General features: G+C 36.2%; 1 protein-coding gene across 1 annotated transcript; it reads left to right on the forward strand.

Moving 5' to 3' along the window:
• Window positions 1-6,248: 6,248 nt before the first annotated feature.
• Window positions 6,249-6,728, forward strand: LOC137708947 (uncharacterized). The gene is made up of 2 exons (XM_068448105.1): window positions 6,249-6,521; window positions 6,624-6,728. Exons 1-2 carry the CDS (start codon window positions 6,249-6,251, stop codon window positions 6,726-6,728), a joined length of 378 nt encoding a protein of 125 aa, XP_068304206.1.
• Window positions 6,729-24,742: the final 18,014 nt, after the last annotated feature.

The following is a 24,742-nucleotide window of genomic DNA, read 5'->3' on the forward strand; positions in this document are numbered from 1 at the left end:
AAAGATGGAGCCATTTTTATGCCTTGGAAAGCGGACGCATTATTTTTTTTGGGTTTTCTTTTCCTCTTCCTCCTTGGAAAGAGAAAAAGCATTAATGTTTTGAATTTTTTTCCTTTTCCTCTTCTTCTCCTTCTCTGATTACTATGTTTTTCCATTTCTTCTTCTTTTTCTGTTGTTTTGTAAATTTCCACAACATACTCTCTCGCTTCTTCCCCGAGCTCCTTCCTGCTTCCAAGGCGCTCGCTCTCTCTCTCTCTCTCTCTCTCTCTCTCTCTTCGAGCGCCAAACAACCCAGCATCCACACAGACCTCGTCAATTTAAGAAACGATTTTGAATTAATCGCGGTGAAGCACCGCTGCCTAGGCGGCCGCCTCAACCATTTTTTAGAACAATGTTAATAAGTTGCCATGGACTGAAAAAGAACTTTCCATGATTGTTGCCGGCTTCAAGTTTCAGCCATGTGCATTCGACTAGTTTAATTGTCAATTAGCGAAAAGGATAATAGTACAGAGATCAAATTTTTTGGACTTAGGATTTTATTTGAATCTTTTTTCGTAGTTTTATATAAGTGGTGAGAAATTGTATATTTTAAGTTATTAATTTTTAATACATATATTATTATTTATATAGTAACACATGATATACTATTTCGTGTCCGATCAAATTAAAAAATCTCTGGTTAATAAGCAAAAAAAAATCTCATTCTCAAGAGGCACTAATTTTAAGGTTAATAAGTTGCCATGGACTAAAAATGAACTTTCCATGATTGTTGCCGGCTTCAAGTTTTAGCCACGTGCATTCGACTAATTTAATTGTCAATTAGCAAAAAAGATAACAGTATAATTTTATTGGAATCATTTTTTGTACATATCCTAACATCATATCTAATCATCGTATATTATGCAATCTTAAATTATTAATTTAATTAATTATTTAAAATTAAACACAAACAGTACTAAATAAACCCTGACAACAAATTTTTTAAATCAAATTAACAAACCAAACAATGTAATTATAAATAATTAAATTATTAACTTATCTATTTCTGATAGATGATATATTATTAAATTATTAACTTATTTATTTTTGATCGGTGATTCTTATTTATTAAATAATTTAATGTAATTATAAATAATTAAATAACCTTGTTATTTATTATACTTTTTGCCACCTAAACACCTAATTACTTGTTTTCATTAGTTATTTGATAGAAATCAGATCTTGCCGACAGAGGAGGTGACCCGCAATTTCATCTGCCGCGTTTCCATGATAGCATTGATATGCGGGCACCTAAACCTAATTACTCGTTTTCTTTATTTTCTTATTCATTACGTCATTAGTGGGTAGATATATTGTCGGATATGTGTGTGGATATATGTGGATATATGTGGATAAGCATGGCCCACATCGCCCACATCGCCCACATTGCCCCTGCCGCGTTCCGTTTGCTCTACTCTACATCGCTCTCACGGTTGACTCTGCAACACGCGGCTATAACACGCTTTGCAGTCCCCACATTTTCGTATTTTTAAACGAAATTATTTATGCATATTGTCGGCATATTTAACTAAATAATTGTTATTTAATACTATTTTTTTAGTAGTATTTTTCTTCATTTATAAGTAAGAAATCTTAAATTCGATTATCGTTAAAGATAAATTTGAACCACATTATTGTTAATTAATTATGATGCTTAGCTTACTCTCTTACTTCTCCAGTGTAGATATTATCATTTGTTTCAAAAAGAGAGGGGAGAGAGAGATAATTATGATGTGTGTTTTATTTCACTCATTGTGACTTTACGTACAGTGGTAGGAAGACAAATTTCTTACCACAATTACATTACTCTAATAGGATAATATCTAAAGATATGATATGGTAAATTCTTAACAGGAACCCAGTCACATTCCTAAATTCTTAGGACTACAACGATGCACATATTATTTTTCCAGGAGCATTTTGTACACCACCATAACTGTGGTTTATGTTCACCATAACTATGGTGTATGCTTACTATACACTTAATCAATTGACGCGTGTCTTTCACCTAACTCTAGTTAGTTACTTTTTCAATTTTGAAAAAAAATTAACCAATATTAAATGAAATGACACGTGTTAATTGATTAGGTGTATGGTGGGCATACACCATAGTTTATGGTGGTAAGCAAAATATGCTCCCTATTTTCCCCTTTTTATACCTTCTTTCTTCTTTTTAACTATTGATTTTCATCACTCACAAGTTGTAACTTGTAAACAACAGATTTTAAGTTTAACTCATATAAATTATGATATTTATGTTAAGTTCGATATTATTTAATGAAAAACTCACTTTGTGGTCTCCCATCTCCCCTTAGAGTACGGGTGGCTTGGATTGGGATCTCGAACTGAAATCCAAAACCCTAATACCAGACCAATCATTTTCAGGATGAGACTTTACAACTAGAAACCGAATTGAATTTCAGAATACTTTTTTTCAAGATTTTGGGCTGTTCGGGATTATTACAAATGAATCCAACATGAACTAAAATCTAGATAGGAATCACACAACAATATCTCATCAAGTCAATATATACAACACAAATAATCAAAAGAAAAGAAAAACTATGTACAAAGGTTGAAACATGGACCAAGGTTGAATGACAATAGCCAAAGAAAAATGAAAAAGAAAACTTTCAGATTAGCACAGAATCAAACCAAAAAAGAATAAGAAAATCCCCAAATCTTCATTTCTTCCTATTTTAAGCCAGCCACTAGTTTTAAGAAAACCCCAAAACCCAGAAACCCTGTTACCAAAACATTCTAGAAGAAAAACACTCAATTGAATACCAACATTCATATCCAAACACATAATATTTCAAACACTCAATTGAATATCAACACCCATACCTAGAATTTCTAGAAACACAAAATCCCTTGATTTAAAAAACGAAAAAAAAAAAAAAACCAGAATACCCAAACCAAAATTCATACCTTTAGCTTGTGCTTGACTTTGTGTGGTTTGCCTAATTTACAATGGACGGTTAAGATATATCTCAACCAATCCAACGGACCAAGTAATTAGTAAATTATAAATTAAAAATAATATATATATATATATATATAATATCGGTTTGATTCAGGGTTCTCAAATGATTACAAATAGGAGATTGAATACCATATTGAAAATTTCGGTTCGGTTTTGGAACGGGATCAAAACGGTTCGGAAATTCGAATTTTTTTTCCACCCCTACCTTAGAGTATAATCCCATGCCCTTATACTATGATGATGATGATGATTGATGTAAAAATCACTTTATTCTACAAAAAGGAAAGTTTTGTTAACAAATGGAAGGACGGTGAATAAAAAATTAAATAAATATGGTTTGTTGTAGGACTCAATTCTATTTCTTTACTTTATCTATTTGTATTTAATTTGTGTTAATTTCAATTAAATTAATTTGAAATAATCGAAAACGACTTTTACAATTAGAATTCCAAGATTTCTGATTATTTTTAATCTGAATCCCGATCAAAAGAATCAATGACTTCTTCGTCAGAATGCTAACAAAAAGATTATTTTTTATACCCACCGAAGTAGTTATTGTTTGAGGAGTTGACAAATGATCCATGGGAACTTCTTCGGGTTTCGAAAAGCATTAGTAAAACCCTTCGACTTTTAACTTGGAACCACATGCATCTAAAATACCTTTACTAATATCAATGAACTATATGTAAACCTAGAGCAATAGCATGATGAACCAAGAATTCTCCAGGTCCTATTGTTAAGAATAGTGACTTACTATTCTCATTAATAGCATTTAACCAACCCGGTAACCATATGCTTCAACCCGCATTGAATGTTGCGAAAGTTTTGTTAATAAATGAAAGGACGGTGAATCCGAAAAGTATCTAAATTATGGTTTGTTGTAAGACCTATTTAACTGCAAAATTATAGAGAAGGTGTGACAATCATAGAGAGAATCGAGAAAATCATCCTATTGTGCCTTTATTTATAATAGTAGGCAACGTAACTTTCTTACCCTTTAGGTATTACAATTTAAACATGATACTACCTAAAAGATATGATAGAATCCAATAAGGATTTCCTAGAATTGACACATTCACATTCCTAACTAAATTAGGACTGCAACACATCCCCTTGAGTGTGTAAGTACTCAAGTAAATGGCGGATCAGTTCTTCAGTAATGAAGTAAATTCAGTTGATGAAGTCATTTGCACAATGAGTGAATGTGATTATGCTAATCTCAAATCAATGAAAAAATGTTAATATTCACAACACCTGGCTATGGTAAAACCCAATATGTGAGCAAAAAAAAAAAAAAATCATAGACTAAAGAGAAATGCGAGAAGTGTGAATTAAGTCAAAACTATACATCTTCTGGACGCAAGTTAAAAAGCTCACAAGGGTATAACCAGTTTAGGATGGGTGCCTTGTTAAACCCTAGTTAGGTAGCAAATAAATCTGGAAAAGTATTCTTACTCTCTCTGGTTGTTTATATTTATCTTATACATAATTTAAGTTGTGATTTTCTTCATGGAATTCTTGTGTTATTTTCATATTTTCTAATATTTCTCCAACATAGAGAACGCTAATACCCCATACCAGTGTTCTAAAAATCGGCCTAGGTGTTGGGCGGAGGAGCTTCGACCTGATTTAGACCAAAACATTGAGTTAGGTGGGGAGGACTTAGGGAGCCGCCTAGGCGGCATTAAGCAGTAGTCTAGGCGGTTTGAATCTCACTGTAAATCCCAAACTTGCTGCAATTTTCGCAACGGATCTATAACTTCCGATCTCGTACGTAGTAGCAGAGCCCTGGCGAATTTCTGCAGCTCGTTTATGTGAAGATGAGGGAAGAAAGAGTGCGAAGAAAGAGAGAGACTGCCGGCGAATTTCTACAGCTCGTCTCTATGAAGAAGAAGGAAGAGAGAGTACTGATGGTGAATTTCTGCAGCTTGTCTATGAAGATGAGGGAAAAGAGAGTGTGGAGAAAGAGAGAGAGACTTAAACATTTCAATATATGGTGGCGCAAGTTGAGGACTGGGATCTCAAATCCAATGTAAAAAACTGATGGTTTTAATTATGAAAACCATAGACTCTGATGGTTTTAATTATGAAAACCACCCAAGGTGGATAGGTGATGTGAAAGAGGTGAGGTGGATGGTTGATGGTTTTAACTTTTAATAATGAAAACCACCCACTATGCGGGCTTTTTATATTTTTAAAAGTTTGGGATGTTGTAAAATTGATGGATTGATGGATGAATGAATGCCCACTCAAAAAGAACAAGACTTAGGAATAGTGTTTGATACTTTCAAAAGTATCATCATTGTTTTGTGGATGGTTGTAGTTACATAAGTTTCTCTATAAATAGAGCACTCCGTCCGTTATCAAATGCACTGCAAAAGAAAGCAAGAGAAATAATATCAGTATCCCTCCCTCTCTTTATCCGTCATCCTTTTTGTGTTATAGCTACTAAAGTTATAGTGTGATATTTTGCACCTGCTTTGCTCATGTCCTTAGAAAGGTTATCTCTCTAACTTTTTCCTATTTATAACACGTTATCAGCACGACTCTCTAACCTTAAATAGTTCACATCTCCCTTCACTGAAAGAAAGAAAAAAAATGCTTCCTTTAAGGTTTTTCCTGTTTTTCTTCTTCTTCTGCTTCATCTGCATGATGCACCCACGCGATGAACTGCTAGCATCATGCCTGCTTCTCGTTCTAAATTTAACAGTTACTTATATCTTTGATTTCTTGTTTGGTGCAGTTCCTGTTTTCTAACCCAGTGTTTATTTATGTTAATTTTACTATAATCAAAGATGGTGCGGTACAATCGCCCATCTTAAACTGCAAATTTAATATTCACTGCAATCAAAGATGGTGTGGTACAATTGCCCATCTTGAGTTGCAGATTTAATCTTACTGCAAATTTTAGGGGGTGTGGTATAATTGTCTACCCTGCATTGCATATTTAAACTGCTATGCTTATTTAAATTTTCTTGTTGTTCAAGTGGTGCGGAATAATCGCCTATCCTATGCTTGTTTCGATGAGAATGGTGTGGTACAATCGTCCTTCTCATTAATCATGAAAATCTCGAGCCTGAAGTTTCGAGTGCTTATCATTTTTGGCCTGAAGATCAAAATAAAAAATTTGTAAGAACCATAAGTTCTAACACTATATTCCTCCAAGAATACATATTATTGCAAGTTCTTACGCATCTCATTTTTCTTTCAGAAAGAAAAGAAAATGGCGAACTTGGCAAAGCTTGATTTTGCTGCCCTGGACATTACTGGGAAAAATTACCTTACCTGGGTACTGGATACCAAGATCCATCTAGAAGCAGGAAATCTTGGACATACCATTAGGGAAGAAAACAACTCATCCTCTCAAGATTGGGCCAAGGCCATGATCCTTATTCGTCGCCATCTTGATAAAGGACTAAAGCATGAGTACTTAACAGTTGAAGATCCATTAGCTCTCTGGAAGGCATTGAGAAACAGATACAATCACCAGACAAAGGTGATTCTTCTAAGGGCTCGCCATGAATGGACTCACCTAAGGATCCAGGATTTCAAGTAAGTGGCTGAGTACAATTCTACGTTGTTCAGAATTACCTCTCAGATGAAGCTCTGTGGGCATACCATTACTGAGGAAGATATGCTGGAAAAGACTTTCAGCACATTTTATGCCTTTAACGTGCTCATGCAGCAGCAGTATAGAGCTTGAGGCTTCACTGAATACAACTAGCTGATATCTGTGCTCTTAATAACTGAACAAAACAATGAGCTCCTGATGAAAAATCATCAGTCCCGACCTACTGGATCTGCACCATTCCCAGAAGTAAATGTTGCTTCCCTCGAAATGAAAGCCACATCCTCTGGTAGTGATAATCATAAACGAGGACGTGGCCATAAGCGAGGCCTGTGAAACAGGAAAGGCAATAATCATGGCGGTTAGTTTCACAACTAGATTCCAAGGTAAAATTTAGGCATGAGCTTTAAAAATGGAAACCGCCATAAAGGCAAAGCTCGTATGAACAATACTCCTAGAAACTCTGATGGTGCCTACCATGGATGTGGTGGTGATGGGCATTGGGCGCGTACCTGTTGTACCCCAAAACATCTGGTGGATCTATATCAAGCCTCCCTCAAGGAGAAAGGTGTCGAGACTAATTTCCTCGATCAGGCTAGACCAATGGATATACCTAATCCAGTGTGCAACTTATCAGAACAGTTGACACAACCCACCTAGATGTCTCAGACTTCATTGTGGAAATGAGGAATAAAGTGTATCGGTCCGACTAAATCATTTATATTTCATGTACTTTTATTATTCTGAACTTGTAGTTTAAAAATTCGCATTTCCATAAAAAAAGGCATTTAAATTTCTAAGTTGTTTTTAATCGTGATCCCCTTTACTTAGAAAGCATGGATAAAAGCTATGGTTATTCTCAAAACATAAGAAATGGCAGAGATATTTATCTTGCAGACAGCGCAACCACACATATAATACTTCGTGATCGAAAGTATTTCTCAAGCTTGATGCTTACAAGAGTAAGGGTAGCAATAATATCAGGTCAATCGGATGTAATTGAAGGCTCAGGGAAAGCCCAGATTATGTTACCAAATGGAACAATATTGTCCATACATAATGCATTGTATGTTACTCAAAATTTGTTGAGTTTCAAAGACATACGTTTAAATGGATACAATATTGAAACGAAAAGTGCAGAAAATGTGGAGTATATATGCATTACCTCTAATGATACCCAAAAGCGTATATTGGGGAAGTTGAGTGGATTGCATTATACATACATAAGGATAATTGAATCACATGTTGTAATGAACCAAAAGTTCATTGATTCAAAAGATTACATGCTTTGGCATGACCGTTTGGGTCATCCAGGATCCACCATGATGCGTAGGATCATTACCAACTCTAATAGACATCCATTATTGACTAGAGACATTGCTATCTTAAATGATAACCCTTGCAAAGCTTGTTCTCAAGGGAAGTTGGTAATTAGACCATCACAACTAAAGGTTGATGCTGAATCCCCATCATTTTTGCAAAGAATTCAAGGGGATATTTGTGGACCTATTCAACCATCTTGTGGACCATTTTGATATTTTATGGTTTTGGTTGATGCATTTACCCGATGGTCACATGTTTGTTTCTTATCTACTCAGAATTTAGTTTTTGTGAGACTTCGTGCTCATATAATCAAGTTGCGAGCATAGTTCCCAGATTATCCCATTAAGCTAATTTGACTTGATAATGCTGGTGAATTTATGACTCAAACCTTTGATGATTATTGCATGACATTGGGCATTGATGTTGAACACCCTGTTCCTCATGTCTATACTCAAAATGGTTTAGAAGAAACATTGATTAAGCAGCTTCAATTAATAGCTCGCACTTTGCTCATGAAAACAAAATTGTCAATTTCTGCATGGGGACATGCCATCTTACATGTTGCATCATTGGTTCGATCGAGACCTATAGCCAATCACCAATACTCCTCAGTACAACTCATGTTTGGACATCAACCAAACATTTCACATTTACGAGTTTTTGATTGTGTTGTTTATGTGCCTATTGCATTGTCGCAACGCACTAAAATGGGACCTCAGCGTAGACTAGGAATTTATTTGGGTTTTGATTCACCATCTATCATTAGATATTTGGAACCCCTGACAGGTGATATGTTTACAGCTCGTTTTGCTGATTGTCACTTTGATGAGACAGTCTTCCTGTCGTTAAGGGGAGAAAATATCGTTCCAGAAGAACGGCAAAAACTGACATGGGTTGTACCCACCTTGTCTCATTTTGATCCACGTAGCACTCAATGTGAAAATGAAGTGAAAATGATTGTTTATCTTCAAAGTATTGTCAATCAAATGCCAGATGCATTTAATGATGCTATAAAAGTGACAAAATCACATATACCAGCTGTAAATGCACCTGCAAGAATTGATGTCCCTGTTGGACAAAATAAAGTGGCAACGAATGATTCATATAGTGCACGCCTGAAGCGTGGTAGACCCCGAGATTCAAAAGATTCAGCCCCTCGAAACAGAAAGACAAGGGCACAGCTGAATCCAAATGAAATCATTCAGTAAGAAAAAATGAATGAAAAATCCGCAATTCATGATTCTGTACTTCCAGAGAAAGAAAATGTCATTGATGAGACACATGTCCCTGAAGAGATAGCAGTACATGAAAGCAAAGAAATCTCCATAAATTATGCATGTACAAATGAATTGTGGATCGGAATGAAATAATCATCGATGATATGTTCATATTCGCAGTAGCCACTGAAATCATATTAAGTGATGATATTGAGCCCCGCTCTATTGATGAATGCAAACAGAGACAAGATTGGCCTAAGTGGAAAGATGCAATCCAAGCAGAATTAAATTCCTTGGAAAGGCGAAGTGTTTTTGGACCGATAGTCCAAACTCTACCTGATGTAAATCCCGTGGGTTACAAATGGGTATTCATAAGAAAACGCAATGAGAAAAATGAGATTGCAAGATACAAAGCACGATTCATTGCACAAGGTTTTTCATAAAGACATAGAATTGAGTATGAGAAGACATATTCTCCTGTAATGGACACAATCCGTTAATTAATAAGTTTAATGGTTTCAGAAAAGCTTGACATGCGACTTATGAATGTTATCACTGCATATCTATATGAAGAATTAGATACTAACATATACATGAAGGTCCCAGAAGGACTTAAGTTGCCTGAAACAACTAATAAACCATGAGTTATGTTCTCAATCAAATTAAGACGATCATTGTATGGGCTGAAACAATCTAGACGAATATGGTATAATCGTCTCAGTGAATATTTGATCAAAGAAGGATATATCAACAATGTCATTTGCCCTTGTGTGTTCATTAAGAAATTCAATTCTGGATTTTTTATAGTGGCAGTATATGTTGATGATATAAACCTAGTTGGAACTCCTGAAAAGCTTAATAAAACTGCTGAATATCTGAAAAGCGAATTTGAAATGAATGACCTCGGGAAAACAAAATATTGTCTCGGCCTGCAGATCGAGCATTATGCTAATAGGAATTTTGGTCCACCAATCATCTTACATTGAAAAAATCCTGAAGCAATTTGGCATGGACAAGGCTTATCCACTCAGCACATCAATGGTCGTTCATTCTTTGGACATTAAGAAAGATCCATTTTGTCCAAAAGAAGATGATGAAATGGTCATTGGTCCAAAAGTATCATATCTGAGTGCAATAAGTGCTTTATTGTACTTAGCGCAATGTACTAGACCAGATATAGCTTTTTCAGTTAACTTGTTAACAAGGTATAGCTTTGCTCTAACAATTCGTCATTGGAAATGAGTCAAAGATGTTTTGCGATACCTTCATGGGACAACAAACATGGTCTCTTCTACTCAGGAAAATCCACAAATGACCAGATCCTTGCTGGATATGCAGATGCTGGTTTCCTCTCTGATCTGCATAAAGCCCACTCATAAACTGGATATGCGTTCACTAATGGAGATACAACAATCTCATGGTGCTCAACAAAGCAAACATTAGTTGCTACATCTTCAAATCACTCAGAAATACTTACTTTACATGAAGCAAGTCTTGAATGTTCCTGGTTAAGATCAATGATCCATCATATCCGGAATTCATGTGGTCTACCTTCGAAGACAAACAATCCAGCTGTCGTCCATGAAGATAATGCAGCCTGTGTTGTCCAAATGAAGGAATGGTTCATTAAGGGCGATAAGACTAAACACATATCTCCAAAGATTTTCAATGCACATGAGCTTTAGAAGGCTCAAGTTATTAAAGTTAGACAAATCCGTTCCAATGAAAATCTGGCAGATATGTTCACCAAATCTCTACCAAAGTGCACGTTTCAGAAGTTAGTGCAGAGTATCGGATTACGTCGACTTACTAATTAGCTAAATTTGAAGAATGCGGAATCAAGGGGAGATAAATATCAGGGGGAGCATCCATGGTACATGCTTGTTGTACTCTTTTTCTTTCGATTAGGATTTTTCTCACTGGGTTTTTCCTATCAAGGTTTTAACGAGGCACATAAGCATACTTAACACTATATCAACAATCCATGTAAACTTGTACTCTTTTTCCTTCGCTATGGTTTTTTCCCACTTGATTTTTCCAAGCAAGGTTTTAACGAGGCAACTGATGTTGATATGTGGGCATCCAAGGTGGAGTGTTGTAAAATTGATGGATTGATGGATGAATGAATGCCCACTCAAAAAGAACAAGACTTAGGAATAGTGTTTGATACTTTCAAAAGTATCATCATTGTTTTGTGGATGGTTGTAGTTACGGGAGTCTCTCTATAAATAGACTACTCCGTTTGTTATCAAATGCATTGCAAAAGAAAGCAAGAAAAATAATATCAGTATCCCTCCCTCTCTTTATCTGTCATTCTTTTTGTGTTATAGCTACTAAAGTTATAGTGTGATATTTTGCACCTACTTTGCTCCTGTCCTTAGAAATGTTATCTCTCTAACTTTTGCCTATTTATAACATGGGATATTATATATAAGTGTTATATAAATTATAAATTATTTAGATAATATTTTATTTTTTTTTCCTAGGCAAGCATATTATATATGTACATAAAACATTCATATATGTATGTTCTTCTATAAGAAACTAGCATTTGCCTACACACTTGGTGTGTATGAACACATTTTTTTTATAGAAAATGAGGAGAGAGGGAGAAGGAGGTTTTTGTTTTTGGTTTATTTTTATTTTTATTTATTATTTATTTTTATTTTTAATATTGGAGGTATTTTAACATCACCTGCATGTGAGGCTTCAATAAAAAACAGTAAAATTTGGACATGTGAAATTACATTATTGCCCATTATTTTCTTTGTGTGATAGAAGACTAAGTTGTCGTTTCACCCTCTTTTGGTTGATAAAGAGGGTTTCGTTAATTAGTAGAAATAACATATTAGTCAATAATTATTTACATTTGATATAGTAAATTTAATTTATTCATAAAATATATAAGAAATTTACCTAAATCCGCCTAGGCCACCTAGGCACCCATCTAGACCCCGTTTAGCCGCCCAGGCGCTAGGCGCTAGCTCACTGCCCGACTAGCGCCTAGTGTTTTTTAGAACCTTATCCCCTACACTATATTTAAAATGCTTTATTCCTTATCCTACCTGAACAAGGTTTTCTCATAAATTTGGAAATCTAAAAGTAGAATAATAAAATAATAAATAAATGTTTCCTATTTAAAGTTAAATTCAGACAATAGAGAGAATCAGACTTTTGACCAACCAAATCAACTCTAATTTGGTCCCAAAAAGTCTTTTTTTAAAACTAAAGACGTCCCCACAAATGCTTAGGAGAAACCTTCCTAAAATATGCCATCTTAACCTTCAAAATACCCAAAACATCGAGAAACGTCAATCTGTGAAAGTTGCGCACTAGGCTTTCTTTTTTTGGCCACAATCAAACGACTTGGAATTAAATTTTGAAATTTTGATATAATCATCTTGAAAGACTGACAAATCCACTCAAATTGGAATTACTTCAAAATTCCTTCGTTTGATCACTATTTGCTCAAAGTATATTCACATGTCCTACAATTGAAATATATAACAAAGTATCGAAATTCAATCAAAATAACCAATAAATTATAACTAAGAATAAAGTAAAATATATAGTATAACATTGACTCATCACGTTTCCATATTCTCTCAAAGTTGAGCTTTGCCGTGCCCTTCCACGAAATTAAGATTTTGATCGATTTTATCTGCGTCGCAAATTGCCAAATTGATCTTTGGGTGGTCATCAAGCTCCGAAAAAGGACTAACAACGAGCGAGCTTGGCCTTCAATTCGCCGAATTATATAGCTCACCGAGAGACAAGTGATAATAATGACGTGGAAAAAGAATTACATGCTAGTTTTCTAAATGGTTGGTGTGGTTAACTTTAAGGTCCAACAATGCCAACTAAGACGTAATTACTATAGGGGTGTGCTATCCACACACCCCATTTTACTTCTCACACACCTGTTGATAATTTCTGTCTGTTGATCTTCTTCAATTCATCTAATCTGATGGCCAAAAATTAAAAATATGTGTGAGAAGTAAAATGGGGTGTGTGGATATCACACCCCTTACTATATTAACCTTACACGCCAACACATTAGACCCGAATTTAACAGAATAAACATAATCCCATCAAAGTGGAGCCAATTTAGAGTACGAAGTGGTGAAATTTTGTTTCCCGCGTGAGGAGGGTGGTGGTGGTGGTTAATATCCGGTGTGGGCGTTAGAGCATTGCGAGGACCTTTCCCTAGTATTAGGGGACCAAGAAGGACACACCTTTGGTGTAAAAATTGCGTAGCTAAATTCATAACGATAACTGCTAAAAACATCTAAGTCATAAGCATATCCCAAGATCTTATTCCAACTTTTTTAGAGCCTCTGGTATTGCAGTTAAGAAAACAATGGTTTTTCTCGGCTCTGCTGGATGAAGCAATATAAGTTTTGAGAATTTAAGAAAAAGTTATCGCGAGTAGGGGTGGGCACAGGCTGGGCCCAAAATTGGAGGGACCGGACCTGACCCGCTTAAAAATACAACGGGCTGGGGCCGAGCGGATTTTACTATTTTGAAACTGAGAACCGGACCTAACTCGGCACGTATAAAACGGGCCAGTTCCTACTAGTGCAACGGGTACAATTTTTTTTTTCTTTCTAATTTTCAGTATCCCACCCAGATTCCCAGTCGAAGAGCCGCCGGAGACAAATTAAAGAACTGGATCCATCAGTAACCGTAGCCTGGAATTATTCAAGAACAACAAAATAAGTAGACTAAAAATATAAGTCCACGGGATTATGAATTGCATGCATTTAAATCGGAAAACCCCGAAAATTAAGCAGAAAAAAAAAAAAGAAAATCAACGATTGAGTACCTCGTGAATGACGATGGTGAGGTTGGCAGTGACTTTGTTGTTGGCGATGGTGTTTTTCGACGTGCGCTTGTCCAGTCCGACTTTGAGGAATAGCTTGAGGTTCTTCTCTTTCTCGGAAGAGCGTCGTCTTTGCCGGGCATGGTTGAAACGCGAAAGGACTCTGGAGACCAACTGACCCTTGACGATTGGAGGCGTCGAGATCTGGATTCTGGAGGCTGGAAATGGTTGTTGAAATGAAGAATTCGAGGTCGAGATCGAGGTCAAGGTCAAGATCGAGGTCGAGAAGAGTCGAGGACTCAGGAGGAGTGGGGACTTGAGTGGACTCTAGAGTCTGGAGTCTGGATTTGGAGAATTCGACATAACCCATGTGGCTATGTGTTAGAAATAAACGGTGGAGATTTAATCTCCCTGTAATGAACAGTGGAAAAGGTTTGGGTCGGGGGCTTGTTTTCTTTGAAATTTGTACCTACCCCACCCCATTAATTAAATGGACCTGCCCCGCCCTATTTTGAATTTACAATATATGTAACCGCCCCGAATTGGCATTACTTGTTCCAATCCACGGGTCCAGGACCTGTTTGCCCAGCCCTAACCGCGAGTGCAACATTAAAGTCGAGTTCATGAGACATCACAAAAAAAAAAAAAGCCCCCCAAAAAAATATAACTTCGAAGCAAGGAAAGAAGTTTGGCTACCTATGGTTTCGGGGCACTATACTCTTGCTAAACAAAACTCAGACCATTTATTACAAAGGAAAAGCCCAAAATATGGGTTGTGCTTGTCCCATACCAATCTTGTCTTTCTTACGTGAAGTTTGAGCAACCAAAATCTAGCCCAAGATATCTTGGGCCAACATTGTTTCTACTTCATCTCAACTATATATAAATAAGTTCTTTATTGGCATATTATAAATGAGTAAAATAGAAAGAAAAAAAAATCTTGTTGGGATGGATTGACTCCAATACTTGAGATTTAAATAGAGTATATATGGCTTGTAGGATTTATCTTATGGGATAAATAAATATCAAAGGATATTCCACCCACATGAGGATATTAACCACCTAATTATCTATGTGATAATTAGATGAAAATCAAGAGATATTCATATTAGAATATACTTGGGATTTTCATGGGCTTTCCAGTCTTTGTACGCTCTTCCCAACCATTATATAAGGAGACTTTGGGGAAGAGAGAAAATATAAGAAACAAAAACTTTTCCATAGTTCAAATATTCTAGTTAGGTCTTTAGAGCTATCACTTTCGGCTCTAGTTCTTGGGAGGTGAAAACCAAGGGGCAACTCGACGTACCATAGCCAACCCGACGACCTGCAAGATTCTAGACGTGCATGGAGGGTCAAAGCAGTTGTTTGTGTTTGTAGGAGCGTGTTGAGATTCAAGCTTCTGCATAAAAGGTACACACGTCCTTTCGAATTTATTTATAGTCTTCCAACAGTGGTATCAGAGCCACTCACACACTCCTAGCATGAAAGCATGAGATATATATATATATATATATATATATGCCATGAATGCTTGTCTTTAAAATTTTCGTTTTTGCCATGCTTATTTTTTTTTTCTGGGTTTTAACACTTGGGTTATGTTATTTACATTCATATGAGACTATATTTAAAATTTGGTAAAGAAAAACCAAGTGGTTAGAGAGATAATTGAAACCCTAGTTTCGTAATAGTATGAAAAACGAAATTTTCCAAGGTTTTTGCGACCCTTTTTTCGTACGGTTGGAGTTGTTTTTGGAATTTTCCAAAGAAGACTTAATTGTAGATGGTAATCTGATCTTTTTAACGACATAATATATGCATAAAACGGATGTATATTTGTTAAGTTATGGCCTCTGTGAACAGGCCTCGCTAGAGTGAAAAATCTGGAAATTTCAGTTTTTTTTTTAAGAAGATGATGAATAGTGGTTCATCTCTTCCACTCTCGGCCTAAGCAAGTACGAGTACAATGCTAGGCTTTCGTGGATGTTAGCTACACTGTTGGATTCATCTCATGGAGTTCAATCCAATGGAGGTCAAAAGAAAGGCATCGGACCGCAGAAGGCGGCCCGTGTGTGTCACGCGCCACCCACAACTAGTGATTTCACACAATATTAAATTAATTATTAAAAAATAAAATTAATCAATTAATTTTGCACCGCCGCTTTGGGCGGCACGTGGGCCTTGTTTTTGGGACACGGATGGCGAGTGAATCATTGTGGTTCACTGACCTACGTAAGTGTATATTTAGGTTTGGTATTAGAGACGTTTTTAATTTACTAAAATTAAGGAAATGTTCTTAATTAACCTTTAAAAAAAATATCCAACACATGCCAAGTTTCTAGGAAAATCAAAAAGAGATAATGTCAATCAAATTTGTTCATGTTGATTGAGCATTTTAAATTAGAAAGGAATATTCTTTAGGAAAGTATTTAAAAAAAATTACCTAATTAATAAAAAATAATGAAATTAGACTGGGGTTCACTAATAGTCACCTCTTATTTGATGTGGTGTCTAGGAAAAATCTTTAAGGAGACACTTTGGGTGTCAAAGAGGTTCGGTTTTTAAAAGCTTCGCGCTGCCACCCCTTCCGGATTTGACCTGGCCGCACTTACAGAGGCCCACCTCTCGAGCCCATTGTCTAAAAACCTTAATCGTTGTGCACTCAATTGGATGTTGCATGAAAAATATATAAGCTTAAAACATAATAATGTTTTAAAGACTTATTTAGAAAATATGATCTTCACTCTTAAAATTGAATGGTAATTATGAGGGACTTAACGGATTTTTCATATTCAACCTAGGAGAAAAAGTGAAATATTTTCTAATGAGTTTTTAAAATAAATAAATGTAAGATGTGTAATTAATAATGTCAAAATTATTTCACCCTTGTAGAAAGAAATGGATGCCAAAAATGTTGTTGCTGATTTGACCAAAGCAGAAAAGCTGGTTAGAACTAACTATGATATTTGGCATAGGAAGATCCAATATCTTCTCAATGAACAAGAGCTCTTGGAGCCTTTGGAGGCTTTGGTGGATGAGCCTGATTTTGAGAGAAATGGAACCACTGTGACTCAGCATACGGCTAGAGTAAGGTCTTATGAATCTTGGTTCAAGAAAGATCGAAGTACGTGCTTTACTATGTTAAGTAGCATGCATGATGATCTTATTGGTGAGTATGAAGGGTACTCGACCGCCAAGGAGATGTAGGACTAGCTGAAATTTGCTTTAGTTGGAACCTCAACTACTAGGCTGAGAAGTTTAGTGTTAAATTTTGAGGTTTACAGGATGGATCCTAAGCACTCTGTATCTGAACATCTTAGGAAGATATCCAGCATGATACAAGATTTGAAAGCTGCTGGGAATATCCTCACCGATGAACAGCAAGTCCAAGCTGTGATTAGGTCCCTCCTAGACTCGTGGGATGCCCTTAAATAGATCATGATGCAAAATGATTAGATTAAGAACTTTCATGACATCTCGCGTTAAGTTGAACTGGAAGGTAAGCGACGAGTGGCGACCTAAAGTACTGCCCTTTTAACTCAAGGTGGGTCAAAAAAGGGTAATCGGTTCAAAAGAAAGGGTAAGACTAAGTATGAGAAAAATGATGCAAAGCTTGCTTCTAATTCTAATAAGATCAAGGCCCACAGAGGTAAATATGGTAAGAAAGACGAATCCAAGTCAACGTGCTTGAACTGTAAAAAGAAGGGACACTTCGCTCGTAATTGCACTGAGCCGAATAGAAAGGTAATCCCTAACCCTAAATCTGTCATTGTTTATGTGTGTTCGCATATATATGTGACGTGGGATAAAAAGGGGTTCGAAAATTATCAACGTTTTCCAGCAAAGTCACATTGGGTGTACGTGGGTGAAGGAAGTCGTACAGAAGCTTTGGGAGTTGGTTCATATCAACTTCAACTAAGCACTGGGTGTCAACTACTTCTGCATGATGTCTTGCACGACCCTGGAATGCAATTTAATTTACTTTCAATTACTGTTATATGAAGGATATTGTTTTTACTTAAGCCTGCCTAGACTTGTGATTTATTTGGATCAAGTTGAAATTGGATATGGTTCAATAAAGTACGATTTTGTTTGCTTGGATTGATTGATTCTTGTTCTTCTACTTCTTTAATAATTATTATTAAACATGTTAGTTATGAAACATGGCATGCTAGACTAGGGCATATAGAGCAAGATAGGATGACAAGGTTAGTTAGAGAAGGCATGTTGAGGCCACTCACTAATGTTAATTTGCCTATATGTGAGCCTTGTTTAGCTGGCAAAGCAATTAGAAAGCCTTTTGGAAAGGTTGTTCGACCTACTCAACCATTAGAGTTAATCCACTCTGACATCTGTGGACCAATGAGTGTGAAGGCCCGTTATGGCGTCTCTTATTTTTTTACTTTGATTGACTATTACATGCGATATGGTTATGTGTACTTGATCGCTCATCATTATGACAATTTAGATTGATTCAAATGCTTCGTAGCTGAGGTTGAGAATAAAAAAGGAAGAATATAAAAGTTCTTCGTACTGATCGTTGGCGCGAGTATTTGTCTGACCAATTCAAGGTTTTTTGTGAAAGAAAGGGGATACGCAGACAACTTTCTATTCCTTACACGCGATAACAAAATGGTGTTGCTGAAAGGAGAAACAGAATTTTATTAGACATGGTCAGGTCTATGATGGCGCAAGCAAATCTCCCCATATCTTTATGGGGTGATGCATTATTGACTACGACGTATATACTTAATTGTGTGCCTTCAAAGACGGTTCCCTCAACCCAATACGAACTTTGGAATTATGTAAAACCCAATATGGGTAATTTGAGTCCTTGGAGTTGTGCTGAATTTGTTCATAAACAATCACATAAGTTTGGAAAGTTGGGTCATATAGCAAATAAACATATTTTTATAAGATATTGTGAAATCTCAAAAGGTTATGTGATGTATGGTGAACATCCAAATGGAGGAAGAACCGAGATTGATTCACATGATGTGGAATTCATAGAGAATGACTTCCCAAAACTTGGCAATACTGTCAAAAACCTTGATCTCCATGAGTTAGTGAAAGATGAAGAACTCATAACATCTTCAAGCGAATGAGGGGAATTAATTTCCAATCTGATGGTCATTGAATATGATGTAAGAGGACTTGATCCGAATGGGAGTACACAACCCAGTGGGAGTAATGTATCCAAAAACACTCAAGAGAATACGCCCAATGATAGAAGCATACCCTTTGAAATCCAAGGTCGCATAGTTTGAAGAAGCAAGAGAGGCTACATTCCCAAACGTTATTTTGAGGTTGATGGGGAGACCTACATTTGCATACCTTTAGAGGAAGACAAACCTTCTTCTTACAAAGAAGCGTTGTCTTTAACGGCCAAAGAAAAATGGATAACTGCAGTGGAGGAAGAGATGAGCTCCATGGACAAAAATACTATTTAGGAGTTAGTTGACATTCCGCCTGGGCGTAAAACCATTGGAAACAAGTGGGTTTTAAAAATCAAACGCAAGGTGGATGGTTCAATTGACAAATATAAAGCACGCCTTGTGGCAAAAGGATACACTCAGCAATTGGGTATAGACTATGAAGAGACATTCTCCCCTATGGTGAGGTTTGCCTCTATTTGCCTCATTTTAGCTATTTTTGCTCAACTAGATTTGGAATTTTACCAAATGGATGTTAAGATAGCATTTCTCAATGGTTAACTAGACGAGGAGATATACATGGATCAACCTCTAGGCTTTGAGGCCAAGGGACAAGAGCGCAAGGTTTTCCGCCTAAAATGTTCCATATATGGCCTCAAACAAGCGTCTAGACAGTGGAACATTAGATTCCATAATTTAATCACTTCATTTGGTTTTGAGATAATTGAGGAATACCACTCTGTATATCTTAAGAAATCTGGGAAAAGTATTCTCATACTTTCTCTGTATGTTGACGACATCTTAATAGTGGGAAATGACAAAACCTTCATAGAAACCGCGAAAGCGTGGTTGTCATCCCATTTTAAGATGACATATATGGGTAAAGCACATTATGTGCTTGGAGTTAAGATCACAGAGATCGCTCAAGGAAACTTCTAAGTTTGTCTTAAGAGACTTACATTAAGAAGATACTTGAACAATTTAAGATGGAGAACTCCAAACCCATAGACACTCCTATGAAAAAAAGGTGTGATATGGTCCTTAGAACAGTGTCCAAAGACTAAGAAAGAGAATGAACAAATGGCAAACGTCCCTTATGCCTCTGCAATAGGAAGTCTGATGCACGCGATGCTTAACAGAAGTTGAACATGGGATTTGTTTCATGTTGAAGCTTGTAAAGCCATATATGAGGATTTAGGTGGGCGCCGAGAAGGTGACTAGGCCAGAAGACTCAGGTTAGGCGCTTGTGTAGCGACTAGACTAAGATCCATATGGTGTATTTACAATGGACATGTGGCACACTCATTGAAATGAGGATACACCATAGCATACAAATCATATTGTATGTGCTATAATTGATTGATAGTGGAGTGATGAATTGATCCCTGCTTCAATCACTGTGTGAATCATAAGGAATCTATACGATTCCACCCTTATGCCCTTTGAACTAAAATCTATGTAGAAAGATGAGGTTTAATGATCGCTATTTTAGCACGTTTATCTAAGACAGTCAAGTTAGCTACTGTCCTAAGAGGCGTGTCTATGCGAGCAGTTAAATCAAATTAGCTTGACATGAGAGCTTAAGGAAGACAATTCGAAGAAAACACCATGTTATGTGATTCATTAGCTGCACGACGTCTTTTGATATTTGTCATCAAACATAAGACATGGATACATGATACTTATGAGACATAACATTGTTTTTATTTCATAACGAGGGATAAAGAATGTCAAATCTGGTGTGTGACGAACAGTCTGGGGCATAAAGCGATGAACTTCGGAGTGATGCACTGTTGTTAGTTTAGTGATAGCTTAATGGCAGTGCTCCTGGTTAAGTACATTCTTTCTCGCGAGGTCACACGTCCTATTTCCTGTGCTTTGGGGAAGAGAGAAAATATAAGAAACACAAGCTTTTCCACAGTTCAAATATTCTAGTTAGGTCTTTAGAGCTATCACTTTCGGCTCTAGGCCTTGGGAGGCGAAAACCAAGGGGCAACTCGACATACTGTAGCCAACCCAATGACCTGCGAGGTTTTAGATGTGCACGGAGGGTCAGAACAGTTGTTCGTGTTTGTACGTAGGAGCATGTTGAGATTCAAGCTTCCGCATAAAAGGTACACACGTCCTTTCGAATTTATTTATAGTCTTCCAACGGCTAAAGTGTTTAGTTGGTTATTTTGTATTATGGTTTGTTAGTATTTCATTTCATTTGTAACTTATAAGTGAGAAGACTTAATTTCAAATATAGTGAGTGACAAGTTTGAATATCGTTATACACAAAATAAAATTATTTATTTGTTCCTAACATTATAGGTGTAAGTGGAGCCAACAAGGAAGCCGGGCATGTTTACTTATATTTTTAGGTATGAGAATGATATAGGAGTAATATGAGCATGATGTCCAATTGTTCTAAGTATAAGGCCTTCTTAATAATGATCAAGGACAGAACATTAAGATCATAAGATGTATACAACATGCGATATTTTAATTTTGAACAAATGGGACCTGGACTATAGCTCAAGGTAACCATTTGCTAGTTCCGCCTTTAGTAATGAAACTTGGTTGAAATTGGTATTAGATACATATTTCCCATGTGGAACTCCCTAAATCTCGACAATGTGTGACTCTATTCTCCACCAAGTAGGTGTAAATCGACAAATTCTTATGATAAAAGTAGGGTTTTTTATTTGTCCATACTGTACGTAGTAAAAATCTACTTGAAAACCCTACTTTTGGTTCGAGTTTTTGAACTCCGGCCGGGGTGAAATTGCCTAAGGGGAAGAAAAACTCATTACAGTTTGTGTACTATGGAGATGTGATCTACTCAATTACGCTTCCTTGACTTGAAAGAAGTTGGGTATGGCAAGTTCTTTAACAATGGTGATGGGCAAATTTAATTTACCTAACGTCGAAGATCCTTTACCTTTCAGCATCAACCAACCCAGAAAGGACTTTATTTTTTGTGCCAGCTTCTACTTCATAACTCAAGCTTCTTATTTTGGTTTCAAGGACCAGTAAAATCTGCAGTTGGTGCATTGGTGCATGGCCTAACTTGGTACACATGTGCATTCTCAACGAGTATTAAGCTTTAGCACATTTTAGTGTGGTGGCTCTGTGAAAGTTGTTCAATGGATTTAAGCGGGGTGCACAAAATGTCACTTAAATGTTTGACACGATCTACTGCCTCCCTTTGGGTTTGGGGGGGTCCTTACTCATCTTAGATGAGCTGTTATCATTCAACCACTACCTAGGTGCGGCTTGGTCCTGCGAGCTTTTTATACATGATTTATCATTTACCAGTACGAGGAGTAATGTTCTCTTGCAAGACAGGTTATATAAATATATATATATATCTATCTATTATGTTTTCAGATTGTAATATGAGTCATTCATCAAGTGATTTGTTGTTCAAAGAATGCCTAACTTCCAAAGAATAAATCATCTGATAGAGGAGCAAAAGTGGATGGCGGACATCTAAGAAATACAAACAGTTTGGTAAGGGAATATTACTCTTAGTATAGGTAGTGGCGTTTGGATAGATCTGATTGAATGAATATCATTGCATACGGTGATTTTTCTTCTTTTCCTGCAGTAATTTGTTCACCAAAGCGGTTTATCTTTTTTCTATTTTTCTTGCATGATGAAAAGTTTTAGAGTGACTAAGTAAGCAACCAGTCATATTTTCTCGGCCTCGAAAAAAAAAAAAAGGAAGTACTTGATGAAATGTTTCAGAAAGACCAAGGTAAGTTGGACGTTGTACCAATTTTCTTAGCCCGACGGAAAAATTCCTGAATCTGCCACTAACACTTACTGCAGCCATAACCATCTAAATCGCCATTATGGCTACAGCAATTAGAAAGCTGAATAATTACTTATCCATTCAATGCAACTATCAACCAGTATTTAAATACACAAATAATTGGATTTCTTACCTGTTCAAAAACTTCCAGAAGATAGATCCAAAAGTTGCCCGACTTTTTCCCCCAAGTGTATAGAGTTGTTATAAATCAATTTATGGTCTACATTTAACTCGTGACAGTTATTGATTGCCACTTTAGTATATAGTACAAAGTGTCTTTCAAAGATATGTATGAACTAACAGCTGCTCAGCCTGCTCTGCAGTCTTTATGTAACAAAAAATAACTTGCTGCAGAAACTACTTGGACCTAATAAAGTTGCAATTCATAATTCTTAGGTTTTTGAAATTTAACAACCAAATCTGCAATCAACATTTACTTTCATTTCCCATATTGGTAATTAAGAGATGAGCTGTTGAAATGGGTTCCCGAAAAGCAAAAACTACGTGAGAATTATATAAAAGAGCTATGTTACGATCAGTATTCCATGCATGAATAACATTAGTAGTGTTTTACCGTTAAGTTTAATTTATGCAGAAGCAAGATGTCATCAATAGTCAAGAATCTATGTGTATTTGCATGACTGCCCTTAACAAATTCGCTTTATAGAATTCACTCCTTAAAAATAGTGCCAATATTAGCATGTGCTATGGAATTACAGAAAACCAGTTGAAGAAGGTAATCTGGGGTTGACTCTTGAGACCTTCTTTTGGATTTGTACTTGGAGGATCTTAAATACTCCCACGAGGTGGTGTCATTTGGTTGAAACCATGCATATGCATATGAGGGCTCCATACATATATAAAAGAATTATTTTAGAAACAAAATTTGAGGGGGTATTTTATATCTTAACAAACAAAAAAAGAAGGTTTTGAAGTGCAGTTTTGTCATTAACTACTTGCTTGAAAACTGAAAACGAAATTATTATCAAACGGCTCTAGATAAATGGATTAGCTCTTTCATCTTTGGATGCTGAGACACAATAGCTCTTGTGCAGAGGCTAGTTTAATATAATAGGGTCTATGGTGAGATCTTTTTCAAGCTAAAATGTTCAATGCTTAAGACTATTGCCTTCTTTTGTTTTTATTTGTACAAAAGTCTGTTTAAATCAATAAATATTTTCATAATTAGAAGTTAATCTAACCAAAGCACTCCATTATTGTATACAGATCCAAGGCACCTCAAGTTTTTTTTAAAGGATGACATATTACTTTAAACTAATGTAAACCATGAGAATCGAGATTCGAACCTGGATTCATATAGAAGGGAAGGGACTACATCCACTTTAGTCAATGTGGATATATTCATTTCTTCAAAGTACCTTAAGTAGATGTTACAACTTGCTTCTTTAGAAAAAGAAAATCACTTTAAACTAATCTAAACCACGAGAAGTGGGCTTCGAACTTGAGTGCATAAGAGGGAGCACATCCAGTTTAGTCAATGTAATTACGTCCACGTCTGCAAAGTAATTTAAGGTAGATGTTACATCTAGCTACTTTAGAAAAAGAAACAAAAAAAAACAGACAATATTCTACTTTAAACTAATCTAAATCACAAAAAGGAAGATTAAACTCATATACAAGAGAGAAAGCACATGTATTCTAACCAATTTGACTGCCCACATTTGCAAAGTACCTTAAGTTAGATGTTACAGCTAGCTTTTAAGATAAAGAAAAAAAGAAAGGGAAGAATTGAAAAGTAGATGTTACTGTCTAGCTGTCCTATATGGATCAGTTGTACTTCATATTACAAGCACAACTCCCACATTCTTTGACAC

Source organism: Pyrus communis, chromosome 11 (genome assembly GCF_963583255.1).
Source record: "Pyrus communis chromosome 11, drPyrComm1.1, whole genome shotgun sequence".
NCBI lineage: Eukaryota > Viridiplantae > Streptophyta > Magnoliopsida > Rosales > Rosaceae > Pyrus > Pyrus communis.